The sequence below is a fragment of the Hipposideros armiger genome, unplaced genomic scaffold (assembly GCF_001890085.2).
Source record: "Hipposideros armiger isolate ML-2016 unplaced genomic scaffold, ASM189008v1 scaffold_7, whole genome shotgun sequence".
Lineage (NCBI taxonomy): Eukaryota > Metazoa > Chordata > Mammalia > Chiroptera > Hipposideridae > Hipposideros > Hipposideros armiger.
The window spans coordinates 471,190-491,180 of NW_017731357.1; the positions used below are offsets into that span (position 1 = coordinate 471,190).

The following is a 19,991-nucleotide window of genomic DNA, read 5'->3' on the forward strand; positions in this document are numbered from 1 at the left end:
TATCTATATTTCAACAGCTCTAAGTTGCCACCAATTTTAAGATGCATTTCAGATAGCAAAAACGTGCAAAAAACAAATGTGCATCCCATAATCAATGAAATATGATAACAGAATAACTTGTGCACATTAAATGCTTAATAAATGCTTACTGAATTGAATTATATTTTTTAAAAGTTTCTTTGGGCAAGTATTTTGAGGCCTAAGCAACCAGCTTACAGATAAATCTGTAAGGGACAGAGGCCTATAACTTAAGGTTTGCCTGTATTTCTAATAGCCAATTTGAAAAGAATGTAAGTTCTCCGCGAAGTGGCATGTTTCTATCAAGGTTATGTCTGTTTCTCTTCTCTCTCCTTACCTCATCAATTAGTTTCCTGGCATTTGCAATAGTATAATCACCAGCAAATAATACCACTAGGCATGATTCATCACTGCTCTTCTGTCTTTGACCCCGGGATACGGGAACGATACTTCTATTGGCTTCTGTGGAAACACGGACAGCTTTGAGCTCTTCGGTACTAGGCAGAGGGACATGGTCCTGAACTACAGTATCTTCTGGAAGAAGACTCCAGTTGAGTTCTCCTGACACAGATGTAAAATCATGGATGTTGCTCCAGGTATTATTGAAGATACTTAACCCTGCATCTTTGAACTGGAAAGCTAATTCTGGGTAGTACCATTGAAAACAGCCAAACTTGATATTTGTGGAAGACTCAATAATGGGTTGAGTGGCACAGCACAAAAAGACTTCCAGCTTCCTACAGTCCCGCACACGAAACTGTTGGCAGGCTAGTGCGCACTTGCAATCGCTGCAATTCCGGAAAAACACACTGCCTTTCACGGGTCCCAGAAAAATGATGCAGTTAGTACAGTCATCAATAGTAACCGTAGCAGAGTGATCAAAAATATAGATGTTGCAGTTCTCACAGTCTTGAATGAGAAACTGTTGTCCTGCCACCTTCCCAGGTAAGCGACCTACTGTTTCACCCTTGAGTCCATTGAACATGTAGTCTTTTGGATCAACCTGCGGGAACAAAACACAGACCTTGAGTGTTATTAACATTATTTAACAAATTTTAATTGTCTACTGGGCCAGGCACAATTCTTAGTGTTAAAATAATACATTCCTGTTCTCACTGACTTTGCAACATAGTAAGAAAATGAACAGGACAATCTTTTTCCAATAAATAAAAGGCGAAAGGGGAAAATGGTAGAAGAAACTGTTATAGATAAAGAGTCAAGGACATTATCAATCAAACAATGTGTGGACATTGTTTGGATCCTGTTGCAAAGTACCAACTGTAAAAACACTTTTTTGAAACAATTGGGGAAATTCTCACACTCACACACAGCATACTTGATGATATTAAGGAATAATTCAGCTCTGACCCTTTTTCTGATGCTTCACTTTAAAAAATTCTTCTGCTTCTTTAAAAGCTTCTGAAATTGGAAATACACCCAGATTGAAATATATTTCTCTATCCTCCCATAAATTGATGAATGGGTCTTAGTTCCTAAACCCTGACTGATTTCTGCAGTATGCTCCAGAAAATGGAAGAACCTGAAGGTACAAATTTTATTCAAACATTTATTGAGATATTCCTACAATGTAATTTTTCAAATTTCACCATTTCCATCCTTAGATATTCTAAACTAAAGCTCACATAATTTTTTAAAACAGCATACCTGGAATCTTTCAGATTATTTTTTAAATTTTAACTGACCTATCAAACTATAGTCACTTAAAAGGCCATTTTTATTTTTCCAAAAAAATTTTTTAAAGATTTTATTGGGGAATTGGGGGAGGGAACAGCATTGGGGAATCGGGAAAGGGGAACAGACAAGTTGCTGTCCTTTTGTTTTTCAGTCTAGTTTTGGAGGACGTTGCTTCACTGGCCCATGTGGTATTGTGATCACTGTGCTCTTTCCGGGCAAGGCAGATCGGTCGTTGGCCATTGGACAGCCTGCTCACAGCAGCTTACGCCGCCTGCCAGCTGCTCACGCTGGCTGCTGGCCACTCATGGTAGCTCAAGGCAGCCCACTGCAGCCTACGCCGTTGCCGGCAACTCACGGCAGCCCAGCTCCAAGTTGAGCTGTTATTCATCATCTTAGCTCTAGAGGGTGCGTCACTGGCCCTCATGTGGGATCCGAAACTGGCGGCCCTGCTGCTCAGAGCTCGTGCTCCCAAGCCAACTCTTAACCAACGAGCCACTTGGCTGACCCTTCAAATTACTTTTGAATCTACTTGTAATGTTTTACCTCTTTGTGAGTATATAAATTTCATGCAAAACTATTCATGCACCAGAAACAGGCTCCCAAAGATCCAGTATGTAAAAATTCAGTAATTTAATCATCTTAATCATCAGCAAACTAGCTTAATGCGACTTATTCAATATAGCAAAATAAATGTTGTTCTTATCCAGTTTTACATAATGTATTAAAGGGAGTACTGGTCTGTAGCATGAGGCAACAAAAGAGGCACTTGTTTTCCAGTCTCTATTTTGTTACCTATGAGCACACAATCTTGAAAAAGGCACTTTAACTTTCTGGATCTTCAGTCATTCAACCACTTGAACACCCAATATGAGCCAGACATTGTTTTAGGCACTAACATGAATATGAGCAGCTCTTTCCATAAAAGAAGTAAACACAAACCTAAACAGATGATTTAAAAATGACCTGGCTTTGTAATGAGAAATGCCCAGGATATTCTGGAAACAGAGTGGAAGGACACCTGGGGCAGCAGAAGTAGGGGTGTAAGGCTTTCTGTACAAAGTGAGAAAGAATAAGCTGGAGTTCACCAGGTCAAAGGGGTGGAAGTAAAGGACCCTCCCTTCCCATGGTAGGCAAAAGTGAAAGAATGAACAAAATAAAACTCTTCAGGGTGTGAGGAGAACTGAAAGCAGTTCAGAGTTACCATTGATACTGAAATGGAAGCAGATGAAGCTAGAGAGTTAGGCAGGGCCCATATTACAAAGCTTAGAAGCTATCCATAGGCAATAGGGTACCACAGAAGGATTTAAATAAGCAAAATTTACATTTCAGGAAGATTATTCTGGTAAGAATGAGGAAAAGTAGAACATGGATCTCAGAGGCTATTGCAGTCATCCAGAAAGGTCTGAAACTAGAGCAGTAGTTAGTAGGGAAGAGAAAGATGGGATGAATTTGAGAAAAACTGAGGAAGTAGAATCAGCAGATCTGGTAATTCAACAGCAGAAGGATGGGTCAAAAATGATTCCTAGTTCTCTAGTCCAATGTTTTTCAACTTTTTTGGCCACAATCTACATTAGTACAGCCCAGTACATGTAATTCTGAGTATTTGTGCATGCACACATACCAATGAACTAAAAGTTTCACAAAATAATACCCTTAGTTTATATTAAGCCCCCTATTATTTTCTCTTTCTCAAACCCACATTTGAAAAAGCACTGCTCTGGTTTATGTGACTGGATGTTGGCAGTGCCACACACCAAAAAAAAACCAAAACGGAAAATACTAGAGACAACACAGGTTTCATGTAGGAAGAGATGTTCAAGCAATTCCATTTCTGGGATTTTACAGGTGATGCTTGTATATATACAAGTACAGTGTCCACTTTGGTCTCTACCAAGACACTGAACTAGCACAGCTGCTGGCTCCCCATTGCTCTCAATCTACCCCTTAAGGGACTAAGTATGGAAAGTACCAAGAAAAGGGGAAACTATGAGAAACCCCTGTGGTGGAATGTGGGAGGATAAAATAGAAAAGGGACTGCTGCGATTTCTGCTCTTGCTTCCCTCACTCCCAAATCTTGAGATAGTGCATCACCCACACCCCCTGGGACTGAGACCTCTGGTCCAGACTTCCTTCAGAGTAAATTCAGGGGAAGGCAGGAACCCTGTGCTGGCGAAGAGCTGAGAATAAACAGGCGGGGACTTACTTTGACAGTTGTTCAGGACCTCTCCAAGCCCTCAGAACTGATGGATTAAAATCTAAGGAATGATTTCTAATACTGCTTCTCTCAATTATTCACTGGTCAAGTAAACCAAAAAAATAAAACCAACAAGAATATAGAAGATCCAAACCACACAATGAGTAAATTTGAGTTCTGCATCAATGAGTAGAATATGACGTGTGATCAAACAATACGGTGAATGTTTAAATAAAAAAAATTACAGTAAAAGACACATTGCCATAAATCCCCCTCAAAGTACTCCCCCTTGTTTTGAACACACTTATTCCATCACTCTTGCCATTTTCTTTATTTTTTGTTGAAGATTTTATTGGAGAATTGGGGGAGGGAACAGCATTGGGAAATCGGGGAAGGGAATAGACAAGTTGCTGTCTTTTTGTTCTTCAGTCTAGTTGTGGAGGATGTTGCTTCACTGGCCAATGTTGGTATTATCATTGCTCTCTTCCTAGGTGAGGCAGATCAGACGCTGGCCTCTGGACAGCCGCTCAAGGTGGCTCTTGGCAGCTCACACCAGCTGCCGGCCACTCACGCTGGCTGCCAGCCACTCACGGTAGCTTATGGCAGCCCACTGCAGCTTCACTGCAGCCTACACCGTCGCTGGCGACTCACAGCAGCCCAGCTCCAGGTCGAGCTGTTGTTCACCATCTTAGCTGTAGAGGGCAGTGTCTCACTGGCCCTCATGTGGGATCCAAACCAGGGCCCTGCTACTCAGAGCTGGCGTCCCAAGCCAGCTCTTAACCAACGCGCCACTCGGCCGGCTCACTCTTGCCACTTTCTGAAGCAGTTCTGGACATCCTCCTTCGTGAGTGTCTTTAGTTGTGCTGTCATGGCTGCCTCAATGTCCTGAATCATTTTGACTTTGGGGAAGAGCCAAAAGTCACACGATGCCAGATCCAATAATATAAGGTGGATGAGGACACACCATAATGGTATTTTTGTTTGTTTGTTTGTTTTCTTTGTTTTTTTTTTTTTTTTAGCTGAGCCGTCCTGCCATCTGTTCGCAGCTCAGCAGCAGCACAGCTCAGGCCAGGGATCAAATCTGCAACCCTGTTGCTCAGAGCTCACACTCTTGAGTGAGCTCTTAACCAACTGAGCTACTAGGCTGGCCCTTGTAATGTTTTTATTTGACAGAAATTGCCATACCAGAAACGATGTGTGACACAGAGCCTTTCTGCTGTGTTCACAAAATATGGTGAATGCTGCTGCTGAGTGCCATCCAACGGAAAGGCAGGGATCTTCAATATGGGAAGTGGCGCATCAAACCTTAGTAACAGTGTGTGACAAGTTTCAACTTGTTTGGTGCAGTCAGTCGGGTGTGAGCTACCATTGAAAGAAGGGGTGTTTTAAAGTGTGCTGTAAATCATGGATCACGAACAATGCATTAACATGAAATGGGCAAACAGTTTCATCCTCCATTGTGACAACACTCGGTGTCACACATCTCTTCTGGTATGGCAATTTCAGTCAAATAAAAACAATACGGCATGTCCTCATCCACCTTATTTACTGGATCTCGTACACTGTGACTTCTGGCTCTTCCCCAAAGTCAAAATGACCATGAAAGGTAAACGGTTTGAATCGATTCAGGACATCATGGCAGTGACAACAGTGCAACTAAAGACACTCACCAAAGAGGACTTCCAGAACTGCTTCAGTAAGTGGCAAGAGCGATGGGATAAGTGTGTTTGAAGTGAGGTGGAGTATTTTGAGGGGGATTAATAGCACTGTCTTTTACTGTAATACATTTTTAGTCTTTTTTTTTTAGCTGAGCCATCCTGCCACCTGTTGGCTATAATAAATTTTTTAATTTAAACATTCACCATATTTTGTGATCACACCTTGTATACGTACAATTTTTCTTAAGCACACATTAAAGATTTTTTTTTTGTAAAAATCATGTACTACATCATGAAGAAAGCCTCAACAAAATTTAAATAATAGATAACTTACAGGCAATGATATGGACCAACATGCAATTGTAACAAAAGGCACTTTAAAAAACTTTTGCCTATTTGAAAATTTAAAATATATACTGCTAAATAATTCATGGGTTAAAGAAGAAATTATAATCAAAATCTAAAAATACTTAGAATTAAATGTTAAGACACCACATATGGGATGTAGCGAAAATGGTGCTTTGAGGGAGATCTATAACCCTAAATAGCTACAATAAAAACTCTCAAAATTAATAAGTTAAATGTCCATCTTAAGAAATTAGACAATAAACAACAGAATAAACCTACAGAAAGAAGGAAAAAAAGATGAAAATAATTGCAGAGATTAATGATTTAGAAATCAAATATACAATAGAAAACATCAACAAAGCCACAAATACGTGTTTTTTTTTGGGGGGGAGGGACTAAACAGTAGGCAAACAACTGGCAAGAATGATCAAGAACAGAATGAAAACAGAAGGAGTATAAATGAAAAGGGGAATATAAGTATAAATAAAGCAGAAGTTAAAAAGGGAATATCAACAACTATATACCAACAATTTAAAAAAGATTTTGTCCATGGTATGAACAAATCTCTTAAAAATAACTTACCACATCTAATTAAAAAACTTAAAAGCTTAAACAAAAAGCTATTACTTTGAAAGAAATAGAAGCAGTGGCTAAAGTGTTCCCACAATGAAAACACCAGTCCTAACACATATTACTAGCCTGCTCAGCAAGACCCTAATAAAAACAGACATAACAATAGAAGAAAAATATAGGTCCATTTGATTCATGCCTATAGATGTAAAAAATGTTTTGCAAATTAAACCAATCCTATAAAAAGAGAAAGCATCTCAACCAAGTTGGATTTATCCCAGGTTGTGTGAAAATGGTTCAGTATTAGAAACTCTTACAATGTAAGTCACCACTATGTGATATCAACTTACATTTTAGTCCTAACTCCTCTCACCCTCCTATGGGAACTTTATTCCTCAGTAGATCTGAAGCACTTACTGTGACTTGTCTATGACCTCTGACTCTCATTTGTTCAGAAGGCTCTCTCCTAGTTCTACTTGCCTACCTGTCCAACTTTTTCTGTAAAGCTTTCCAGTTCCTTCAGCCAGAAGCCTTCTCACCTTTTCTGAGCACCTACACACTGAATACCAGTCTATGTCCCCTACTGTCTCATAAACTTTGGGGTGGATTCCTGTAACCAATCTATTTAAAACTGAAACACCTCCTCCAATATTACCTCTTTACCCATCGTTATTTTTCTCCAAAACACTTAGCTTCCTTTTAACATATTACATATGAATTATATGTGTTGTCTTCCCCTGTCCTCCATTACAACATAAGCTCCATAAGGGGAAGGGTTACCTGTTTTTTTCACCTGTTCCCCCGCCCCCCCCCCAGCACCTAGAACAGTGTCTGGCACCACAGAGGCACTCCACATATCCTTGTTGAATGCATTTTACTTACTTAATCTTGGTTACCTCAGGGTATAACCTGAGGTTGGTGGTCTCCAGCTGTCTCTTAAATAAGCAAATGTGAAGGGTAACTGAGCTTGATGATCATGCACTTCTCCATACCCCCTTCTCCAATCCATCCCCAAAGAGAGACTCTGATATTGATCAGGAACATGGTATTCTTAGGGACATTCAGTTGGGTCACTGTTCAAGTTGCCCCACTTCTGAGTAGTAGGCAGAGGCACTCATTTGAATGCCAATCGTTTACATTCTCTTCTCTCCCATTCCTGCAGTGGTAAAAGGAAGCTGAGGCTGCCTTCCACTTGGAAGAGTCAGTGGAAGGGGATGGGAAGGTGGACATGCAGTGGGGCTACTGGGATTTTGACCCAGTATAGGTTTTAAAAGTGGGAAAAAGGAACATGCAAGAGTGGTTTCAGTCAGTTCTGATTTAGGCCGTAAGGAGGGTAAAAACATTCTCTGCTCTTCTTCAGCTTGTCTTCTTGGCACCAATCCACCTCCCACAGCAGAAGTCAGAAGATCAAGAGTGCCACCAACAGGTGTAGGGAAAAGGAGCCCAGGAGCTGGCCTGTCTCTAACAAGGCCTTAAACTTAATGGGCAAGAGGCATCTTCAAACCTCAGTTTATGGTTTATCTCACTACCAGAAACTCCATTAAACTTTAATGTAAAATTTTATGTGTATCTTCCTGGGGTTCAATGGATTTGGGGTTCAAGATTCTGGCCAACTTATCCTTGTCTAAGACACAGATAATAAATTCAAACATTTGCAAGCATATTTATGGGAATTAAGTAGGTAACAAACCAATGTTTGCCTAAAAATAAAAAATAAAACAGTTAGTACCTGTTACTTAAAGCAGCTTAGCTAATATTTTTTTTGGGCATGGGAAATGATATATATTATAAGATGTATAGTATTTAACAGAAATTTCAACTATATTAATTCTATTATAGTTACTATATCAGTGGTTGTAGTTAAGACTTGTAAATGCAGAGATAAAATCTATTCTTAACTTTAAAATTACTGAGCTGCTGTCTTAGTCTGCTTGGGCTGTGTTATGGACTGAATGTGTGTGTTCTCTCAAAATTCAAAAGTTGAAGTCCTAACCCCACAATGTGGTGGTATTTGGAGGTGGAGCCTTTTGGAGGTAATTAGGTTTAGATGCAGTCATGAAGGTGAGGGGCTCATGATGGGAGGAGGTGGAGGGGAAGGGAAAGAAGAGGAGGAGGAAGTCAGAAGGAGGGGGTGCAAGAGATTCTCATTCATTTCTCTCTCTCTCTCTCTCTCCTTTCCTCCCCCCACCCCAAGCACCCAGGAAAGGCCATGTGAGCACACAGCAACAAGGTGACTGACTACAAGAAGTAGGCCTTCACCAGTGAGAACTGCAGAACTCTTCGCACACTGTAACTCTCTCCAAAGCCCTGCACTAGAAGACTTGACCAAACTCTGGAATGGCTTCTAGCAGCACAAAACTGTGTCCTTAGGATGCCTCCAGCCTCCCATTAAAATGCCTGCCTCAGAAAGCTCAACCGTACCATGAAAATTTACTATTTGTTCTGAAGATCAGCCACTGACATATTTTTTTTAGAGCATTTACTAAAAAGGGCTTATAATTGTGAATATATATCTCTTACAACTCAGGAATATCTTTCTCAAGGACCTTAGAGCCATTCCTTTGAAATATAATTATCAGGAAGGATAGGGCCTCTGTCTACCAGTCTCGATGGGAAGGATAGAATCCTGATTTTGATAATGGCCAGTTAACAAACACAGCTGGCCTAATCACATTTACACTGATCAACTTTATAATTTTCACTTCTCAGACTCTACTGAGCCCCTGCTTTTCCCTCACCCCCATTCTCCGCTTAAGTCACCCAAATCGGAACAGAGATCAGGACTTTCGAAATTGTCAATAGTTACTGAATAAAATATGTGTTTACCGCTTTAACTAATGTTCGGCTGTATTTAACTTTGATACCAGACAGTCGATCTCCTGGCACCTTGAACCTTCCCAGCCTCTAGAACTGTGAGAAATAAATTTCTGTTGTTTAAGCCACTCAGTCTATGGTATTTTGTTATGGCAGCCTGGGCAGACTAAGGTTCGCTGCCATAACAAAATAACACAGGCTGGGTGGCTTAAACAACAGAAATCTTTTTCTCACAGTTCTGGAGTTTGGGAAGTCCAAGATCAAGGTGCCATCAGGGTTGGTTTCTGGTGAGACCTCTCTTCATGGCTTGCAGATGGTTGCCTTCTCACTATATCATCACATGGCCTTTTTTGAGTGGGTGCAGGGCAAGCTCTCTAATGTCTCTTCTCATAAAGACACTAATCCTATCAGATCAGGACCCCATCCTTATGACCACATTTAATCTTTATTACTTCCTTAAAGGCCCCATCTCCAAATACAGCCACACTGGGAGTTAGGACTCCAACATATGAATTTGCTGGTGGGGAGCACAACCATTTAGTTCCTAAAATCTGCCAATGGTGAGGACTTCAGTGTAATTTACTACTCTTCTACATTTTCTTTGAACACCTCAGTTCTCCTAGTTCATGGGGAGAAATTTGTCCTAGAGTTAAAGGGCCTATAGCTAAAGAGTTCTATAGTATAAAAGTATCTAGACTGGGGCCAGCAGAGTGGCATGATGGTTAAGAGCTGGCTTGGGACGCCAGAGGGCCCCGGTTTGGATCTCACATATGAGGGTCAGTGACACTGCCCTCTACAGCTAAGATGCTGAACAACAGTTCAACCTGGAACTGGGCTACTGTGAGTTGCCAGTGACGGCATAGGCTGCAGCCCCTGCTGCAGTGGTTGCCATTGGCTACCGTATGTAGCCAGCAGCCAGCGTGAGTGGCCAGCAGCCGCAGTGAGCGGCTGTCCAGAAGCTGGCGACTGATCTGCCTCACCTGGGAAGAGCGCAATGATGGTGCCAACTTGGGCCAGTGAAGCAACGTCCTCCACAACTAGACTGAAGAACAAAAGGACAGCAACTTGTCTGTTCCCCTTCCCCCAATTCCCCAGCACTGTTTCCATCCCCCCAATTCCCCAATAAAGATCTTTTTAAAAAAAGTATCTAGACTGTTAATATGGTATACAAAGAAACTCAGGATTTATGTCACGGTATTTTCTCAATTCCTGAAAGTTCTTCAAAACAAAAAGTAATAATAAACAACCTGAAGCTTAGTACCATAATAATTTTGCCAAAGTTACTAGTTCTCAAATAAAGTGACTAAAATCACAAATATGGAAAGGTCATGTTTTAAACTACTGTTTCACAGATCCACTTAAGAAGTTAGCTTAGTTTAGGTTGTATTTCTTACTACAATCTGTAAAAGATAATGGATATATTGTCAAAATCAAAGAAACATTTCAGGAGTTGGAATTCACCTGATACAGCCACCAAACTCAGTTAAGCATGATTTTCCTAACAGAAAATACATCTTATTGTTTTCCTGAGCAGTGATGCAAAATTTTCATCACCATAGTTAAACTTCCATGATAATTTGAAATAAAATAATGACATTTGTTCCTTTTAATGGAAATCCAGTCTGGGTAGAAGTCCAAAATAAGACTGAGGAGTCTAAGCAGCACTATATACTGTAGGTACCAGCCACCATTCTAGGTGCTTTATAATCATTCACTCAACCCTCATATAAACCCCTATGAAGGTTGTGTATTATAATTATCTCTGTTTTATAGATGAGAAAATTGAGGTCCCCAAAGGCTAAATAACTTGCCTAAGGTCACACAGTAAGTGTTTGAGCTCAGTCTCAGACCTAGACAATCTGGCTCCTTAGTACACAAACATATTCAAACAGAAACCAGTGTTTACTAGGTGCATAAATCAATGGAACAGAATACAGAGTTCAAAAATAGACTTACATATATATTGACAAAAGTGCAAAAGCAATTCAATAGAGAATGGATAACCTTTTCAACAAATGATGCTGGAACGACTGGACATCTACATGTAAAAAAAAAAGAAAAAGAATCTCATGGGCCGGCCGAGTGACGCATTGGTTAGGAGTTGGCTTGGGATGCCAGCTCTAAGCAGCAGGGCCCCAGTTTGGATCCCACATGAGGGCCGGTGACACTGCGTCCTCTACAGCTAGGATGGTGAACAGTGGCTTGACCTGGAGCTGGGATGCCTTGAGTCGCTGGCGACAGCGTGGGCTGCAGTGGGGCTGGCTGGCAGCTGGCGTGAACTTTTGTGAGCTGCCATGAGCAGCTGTGAGCGCCTATCCAAAGGCTGGTGAGCGACTGCCTCAGCCGGGAATAGCGCAATGATAATACCAACATGGGTCAGTGAAGCAGAATCCTCCACGGCTAGACTGAAGAACAAAAGGACAGCAATTTGTCTGTTCCCCTCCCCCAATTCCCTAATAAAATCTTTTTAAAAAAAGAATCTCCTATACTGTGCACCATATTTAACAATTAACTCAAAATGTATCATAGCACATACATATAAAAACAAAAACTCTAAAACTTCTACAATAATGGGGAAAATCTTTGTAATCTTAATAATGCAAAGATTTCCTAGATGTGAAACCCAAAACATAATCTAAAAAAGAAAAAAATTGAAAATTGGACATTCATTAAAATTTAAAACTTATGTGCTTTAAAAGACACTGTTAGATATAGAGGAACAACTGATGGTTGCTAGTTGGGAGGGGTTCGGGATGAGGAAGAAGGGGAAGGGATTAGACAGCAAAAATAGTTAACTATAATATTGCCACAGGGATATGAAAGACAGTTCGAGGAATATAATTAATAATGTTGTAAATATTTTGTAGGGTGTCAGATGGTCACAGGTTTTGCTAGGGAGACCGCATCATGGGTGGGGTAGAGGCTCAATCACTGCACTGTACACCTGAAGCTGATGTATAATATTGTATGTCAACTATAAGTGAATATATATATAGTCACGGGATGTATAGTGTGGGAGTGGAGTCAAGGGAATTGTAATAGATATGTATGATATTGGGGGGAGGAAGTGGGGCAGCAGATTGGGGGCAGGGGGTTGTCACTTCGAGGGGTATAAAGTATAACTAGTGCACTATGTTGTACAGCTGAAACTAATTCTAAAAAATGTGTATTTCACAATAAAAAAAATCAACCTCCAGAAAAAACAAAGACACTGTTAAGAGAAGACAAGTCATTAATTGTGAAAAAAAATTTCAAAACACACATATGACAAGTGACTTGTATCTAGACCAGGAGTCGGCAAACTGTGGGTCGTGAGCCACATGTGGCTCTTTGGGTACGTTTCGTCTCAAAAGTTTGCTGACCCCTGGAGGAGCCAATCCTGTCCCTCACAACAATTTAAAAATTATTTGAGAGCCATAAATACATTTTTACAAATAAGGAAAATTTAAAGTAATATTATAAATGAAACTATGATAGTTTTATTATCATTTTCAATTTTACTTCAGAGCCACATGTATGTACCCAAAGAGCCGCATGTGGCTCATGAACCGCAGTTTGCTGACCCCTGGAGGCTCTTCCGTCTCAAAAGTTTGCCGACCCCTGATCTAGGCTATATCAAAAAACTCTCAAAACTCAACAATAAGAAAACAAATAACCCAGTAAAAATGGTAAAAACATTTTAATAAACACTTCACCAAAGAAAATATACGGATGGTAAATAAGTATGTGGAAAAATGCTCAACATCACTAGTCATCTGGAAATGCAAATTAAACCACAAGGCAATACCAGTACACACCTATTAGAACGGCTAAACTTTTTTTTTAAAGATTTTATTGGGGAATTGGAGGAAGAGGAACAGCGTTGGGGAATTGGGGAAGGGGAACAGACAAGTTGCTGTCCTTTTGTTGTTCAGTCTAGTTGTGGAGGACGTCGCTTCACTGGCTCATGTTGGAATTATCATCGCGCTCTTCCCGGCTGAGGCAGTCGCTCACCAGCCATTGGATGGCCGCTCACAGCGGCTCATGGCAACTCATGAAAGCTCACAGCAGCTGCCAGCCAGCCCCACTGCAGCCTACGCTGTCTCCGGCAAGTCATGGCAGCCTAGCTCCAGGTCAAGCTGTTGTTCACCATCTTAGCTGTAGAGGGCGCAGCGTCACTGGCCCACATGTGGGATCCAAATCGGAGCCCTGCTGCTCAGAGCTGGCGTCCCAAGCCAACTGCTAACCAACATGCCACTCTGCCGCCCCAGCTAAATTTTTTTAAAATCTGACCATTTCAAGTGCTGGTGAGGATGCAGAGCAACTTGATCCCTCATACATTGCTGGTGGGAATGCAAAATGGTACAGCCACTTTGGAAAATAGTTTGGCAGTTTCTTATGAAGTTTAATACACAATTTCTATATGATGCAGTAATCCCGCTTCTAGGTACTCACTAACTCAATGAAAACTTACGTTCATTCAAAAACCTGTATGCAAATGTTTATGGTAGCTTTATTCATAATTATCAAAATTGGAAACAACCCAAATATCCTTTAACTGGTGACTGGATAAACAAACATGGTACCATCCATATAATGGAATACTACTCAGCAATAAAAAGGAATTCCTGATACATGCAACAACATGGTGAATCTTAAATGTATCATGCTAAGTGAAAGAAGCCAGACTCAAAAGATTATATACTCTATGATTCCATTTATATGACATTCTCAAAGAGATAAAACTATAGGGATAAAAACTGATTAGAGGCTGGGGGTGGGGTTGAGTACAAAGGAGTATGAGGAAATTTGGGGGGATGATGGGACTATTCTGTATCTTGATTGTGGTGGTAGCTATATGACTATCATTTGTCAAAAGTAAAAGAACTGTACATGTAAAAGAATAAATTTTGTTGTATGTAAATTATACTTCAATTAAAATAAACAAATTACTTAAAATTTAAACATTCTTAAGTCAGTTTCGGGTCTACATACCTATGTAGCTGAAAGGTTATTTCACAAATTAAAATGGCAGTGCCATGTAATTATAGAAATAATAAATACTAGTACCTTGATCTTTATACATTGATGATGAGAGAAGGTGAAGTATTATATTTATATTAGCCCGCTATGTTGCTAAATACATAAACATAAAATAGAATTATAAAATTTTAGAATTGGAAAGGATTTTCCACTATCATCTAATCTTAATCTTAATCTAATTTTATATCTTACCACATTTCTTTTGTTCACCCTGATTTGCTTCTAGCAATGTTTATCTCCCCTCATGAGATGCTCAGAGAATTAGATAATTGGAAAGGATCTTAGAGAACTGAGGGCTGGAAAAGCTAAATGACTTTACTAGTGAGCTGCAGTGGAGTACAGAATACAAACTAAAACCTCAGTCCCACATACTTTCCACTCCCTGTGCTTTTTCCCTTTATCAAAATTTATAAGAGTGAAGAAATTGGAATACTCATACACTGCTGGTAGAAATGTAAAATGGTACAGATACTTTTAGTTGTGGAGGGTGCAGCTCCTTGGCCCATGTGGGAATCAAACCAGCAACCTTGCTGTTATGAGCCTGTGTTCTAACCACCCGAGCTAACTGCCTGCCCCTGGTGCAGATACTTTTAAAAACAGTTTGGCAGATCCACAAAAAGTTGAACATGGAGTTGCTATATGACCCAGGAATTTCACTCTCAGGCATACACCCAAGAGAAATAAAAATATATGTCTACACAAAAACTTGTATACAAATATACACAGCAGCATTATTTGTAATGGCCAAAAAGTGGAAACAACCTGAATGTCCAGCAACCAATGAATAAATAAAATGGATAAATAAAATTTATTTATAAATAAATAAAATATTCTGTGGAATGTTATCAGCAATAAAAAGCAGTAAAGTACTGATACATGGATAAATCTCAAAATATGCTAAGTCAAAGAAGCCAGTAACCAAAGACCACATATTGTATTATTCCATTGATAAATGTTCAAATTAAGGCAAATCTATAGAGATAGAAAATAAAAGTGTGGTTTCTAGGGGCTAGGGAGAGGGGCTATGGGTTTCTTTTGTGGGGGATGAAAATGTTCTAAAATTAGATCATAGTGATGCTAACATAACCCTGTGACCCTATTAAAACTATTGAATTGTACACTTTGAGTGAAGTGTATGGCATATGAATTATAGCTCAATAAAGCTGTTTTTAAAATGAATAAAAAACTATTTCCTTTAAAAAAACAACTTTATGTAAAGGATTTAAAACATGTCGACAAATTCTTTGACACCTCTCCCATCAAGAGGTCCCCTCCCCTTGGATGTGGGTGGACATTTGTGACTGCCTCAACCAACCAAATGTGGCAGAAGTAATGCTACATCGCTTAAGATGCTAGTTAGAAAACGCCATACAGCTTCTATCAGTCTCCTTTAGGACACTCGCCCTTGGAACCCAGCCATCATGCTGTGTGGAAGCATGGGCTATGTGAAGACTCCCCTGGCCGTCAGCCCCAGCTGAGCTCCCAGCCAAAAGCCAGCATCAACTGGCCAGCCAGCTCTGTAATTAAGCCATATTGAAAGTAGATCCTCCAGCTCCAAGTCAAGCTGCCCCAGCTGATGCCACAGAACAGAGAACCAACTCTGCTAAGCCCCACACAAATTGCAGAGTTGTGAACAAACTAAGTACTTGCCATTATTCTAAGCCATTAAGTTTTGATATACAGCAATGGATAACCAGAATATCTTATGTACTTAAAAGGCTAAAAATAGCCTCTAGCCCCCTACTCAATGCAGACTTCTTTCTAGTCTGAATGTTTTCACTAACACGGAGATCAGTTCCTCACAAAGCCACACTTCCACTGGTGAACAACTCGGGGAATTATGATCTGTCTTACGTTAAGACCAGTTCTGTCCTGCCCAACCTCGGGTCCAAGTTCTGTCCTCAGAGGTGACCATTACTGTGTAACCCCTCTTCCTCAGGACAGGCCTTTACCTTACTAAATAGTAGAGAAATCTTCGGCACTGTCCCATTTTATAGTCAAAGATCCTGAAATGCACAAATTGGCTGCTTTATGCAAAGTTCCACAACAGACACTGAATAAACTGCAGTTACTTCAATCTCTGGTATAAGGCTTTTGTTTAGTATTATTTCTATCAAATATGAGGCAAATATAATGGATACAAAATGTGCTATCCATACTCAAAATCATAATTTTCATACTTATGCCATCATTTCTATCATCTAGGAGGAGTACTGGTATGACTAACTGGAAAATGAAAATGACTTTTCTGTACCACTGATCTTCCCTTTGTACTTAAATATTTCCTGTTTAAAAAGCCAGTCAGGTATTCAAGGGCAGGGATAATTCTTATAATTTTGATTCTTCATATGTGTTTGAGTACATATATATTGAATAATTTGCCTAGCTATGAGAGGCAACATACAGATAACAAGGATAAAAACATTTCTTTCCAAATGATCTAAACACACGACCTTACAAATCCAAAATATTTCTCATCATGTCAATGTAGTAATTGTAGAGTAAGCTGTTTTTTCTTTTTCAAAGTCAGTGGCAATAGAAAATGAACTTCTTACACTGTTGATTACAGTATATCTGTTGCCATGACAACACTTAGTCCCAAAACATTCTTTCTAATTGAGACAATTTCTCCTAGCTTCAGTCCCCTAAGACTGACCCAATTACACAGCTCAAACCCCAAAACCCAGAGGGTGCCTCTCAATAAAGATACTCTGATTACACAACCTAAGGAAAAATTTAAACACAACTTTTCCAAGTTGTGAGGCAACTTATAGGCAATACATTTTGTTTTTACACTTAAAGTCTTACAAGCTGAATGGTAATTGTCTGGTATAACTTTAAAACTGTATATGCTATGGGCCGGCCGAGTGGCTCAGTTGGTTAAGAGCTCGCTCAAGAGTTTGAGCTCTGAGCAACAGCGGTTCGAGTCCAGCCCGAGCTGAGCAGCCGCTGAGCTGCCAACAGGTAGCAGGATGGCTCAGCTAAAAAAAAAAACAAACAAACAAACAAAAAAACCCCAAAAAAACAAAAAAAACTGTATATGCTATATTCCTTGATCACATTATAGAAGCCTAAACTTTTAGTACAAACTATTCTGTTAATATACATGCAACATATCTCATTTATGTTCTATGGGCTGTATTTGCATTCTATTTCTTTTAAGGTACAGTTAAAATCTTTGGAGACCAAGCCAGACCATGCTAACCTCAATAAAAGCATCATTAGACTAATACAGAACATTTGTACACTCGCCCAAATTGGCCTCATAAGAGGTAAGGAACTAGAAAAAAATCATTTAAAACTTTAAAATCATATAAAATTTAGCAGGCTTTCATATATGAAGCACCTTAGAGTGAATGCCTAGCAATTCTAAAAAGAAAAAAAATCCCAAAAGAAAAAGCAATGATTAGAAATGTGGTATCTCCACTGTCTAAAAATGTAAGCTGGTAATTCTCTTTCTCTAATAGTCCAAAAGAGTTTAAACGTGCAGTTTTCAGAATAAAAATGCTCATTTAGAAAAATTTTGATATGTTGATCAAGATTTTAATTTTTATTATACACATAACCAGTAGCATCTCTTACGTCTCTACTACTACAGTACCTAGTAGTGGTCCCAAAGAATGTTCCCTGTAAACTCAAAACAATGTCTACAATAGAAAGTTTACTATAAGCTCATTTGAGGGGGGGGCTTAGATTTTGGTGTCTGCTATTCTATTTTTCAAATGTGTTTACTTAGCCAAAGAGTAAAATAAAAAAAAATCACAGAGCACATCCATTTATCTAAAAGGAGAAAGATTAACATGAACATCATGTTAATGAAGGTTAAATGCAAGACAATTTATTATAAAGTAATGAGTAAGAGGGCAACCATAATAGATTACTCTAAATAAAAAACAAAAGCACTTTAGTTTAGTTTAGTTTAGTTTAGGGCTATGATTTCAAAACAAAAAGCTAAAATAAAAATGAATACACTACCTTCTCTATGGCGGACAGTTCAAGCTTAAACAGCATTGTTAGAAATACTAATAGGGCTGAGGAAATGAATCTTTTAAAAACTGTACATCAAGTAATTTTAAACGATAGGTACAATCTTCTGGCACGACAGAAAGCAGAGTACTTTCCATTCCTACATTACAAAATGCTGCTACAAGTAGGGATAAGAGAGAATTAATAAATATACCACGCAACCCAAGAGGGATCTGAGAAATCGGCAGAAAGATGGGGCTGAGAAGTCTGCAAAAAGCATCCACTTTCTTAAATCTGACACTTGGAGAGCCGAGGTTACAGAAGTAAATTCTGCTGGGGATTGGAAATCACACAGTCAGGTCTATGAAATCAAAACATTAATAAGCATTCATGGATAAAGATATGCTACATTAACCAAGAAGTTGTGTTCATAACACACATTTTAGAAATCTCTCATTTTGTTTGAAAGAAAAATAATTGATATGTCTATCAAAGTACTTTACTAAATACAAATGGAGAACTATGTAGAAAGAGGAAGCATTATGAAATGTATGACTAAGTGTGTTTTGTGCAAGACTAGTGGGCATTTTCAAAGCTTTCTCGTTTCTGGCTATATAAAAGTAAAAATTAGAGCGTCTTCATTCACTTAAAGCTATAACAATTACTGCCTGGTTTATGTTGGTTATTTTCACCATACAGTCTTAACAAACATTCCAAGACAGATTCAATTTTCATTATTCCTTTCGGGTAACTGGAAGAGAAAGGAAAGGAAAGCTGTACGTTAAACAGTCCACTTCATTATTGAGAAAATTCAGTAGTGGAATATACCATTAGGTACCAAAGAGATTTACTGGCTAGGGCAGACAAAAGAGAAAACAACCCCAGAAAGAACATAAGCCGCGAAAGAGATGAGAATCAGTCCCATGTGTAACTCGAGGACTGGACAAAACCCCGCTCGGCGCTGCCGGAGAATGAGCAGATTTGGGATTCTGGGCACTGCCCGTTCTCCTTCCTTCACTCGAGTCCATCCTGGGACCGGAGGTCAGGGCGTGGAGAGGAGGGAAAACCCTCAGCGATCCATCTACCTGGACAGTGAGCTTTAAGGCCCCTTCCGGCGCTTCACAGTCCTCCGCAGCGCCTCTCTAGCGCTATATTATATGGCTCCCCCAAAAGTCATTCATCCCGACTTCAACTATGAGAAACAGAAAGAGAGAAAGAGAGAGAGGGAGAGAGAGAGCGAGAGAGACAGAGCGAGACAGAAAGAGGGAAAGTATTGGTTTGGGTCAGCCCCCTCAGCCCTCCCGGGCCGCAAGGGACCTTTGTGGAGCAGTTCGGGAGGGCTGAGAACAGAAGCTGCGGGACTCCGGTTACCTTCTCGCGCTGGTCCCAGCTGTACTGCTTCGGCCGCTCCTCCTCGCCCTCGGGCTGCGACTCTTTCTCAGCCTTCCGCCTCTTGGAAAAGAAGCAGCCCATGGTCCCGGCCCGCAGGTCTCCCGGCCACTACTCCTCGTCGGTAGCTCCTGGAATGTGGTGTGAACCCTGGGCGCCTGGGCCCCACAGGTCTCGGAAGACAGCCTCGCGGAACCACCAAGACGCCGGCTGCCTGGGTTCGCCTGGGAGGCCCAGAACCCTCTCTTTTTTTTTCTTCTTTTTTTTTTTCTCAGTCGCCTTGACGACACAGCCAATGACCACTCGGCGGCCCCTCC

General features: G+C 40.1%; 1 protein-coding gene across 1 annotated transcript in view; it reads right to left on the reverse strand.

The window, feature by feature from the left end:
• RP2 (RP2 activator of ARL3 GTPase) overlaps positions 1-19,937 on the reverse strand; it is a 37,395-nt gene extending 17,458 nt beyond the window's left edge. Inside the window, exons 1-2 of the mRNA XM_019649537.1 lie at positions 19,657-19,937; positions 356-1,021 (exon numbers count right to left, since the gene is read on the reverse strand). Coding sequence (XP_019505082.1) covers positions 356-1,021; positions 19,657-19,758 — 768 coding nt within the window. The 5' untranslated portion in view covers positions 19,759-19,937. The remainder of the gene's footprint in view (positions 1-355; positions 1,022-19,656) is intronic.
• Positions 19,938-19,991: the final 54 nt, after the last annotated feature.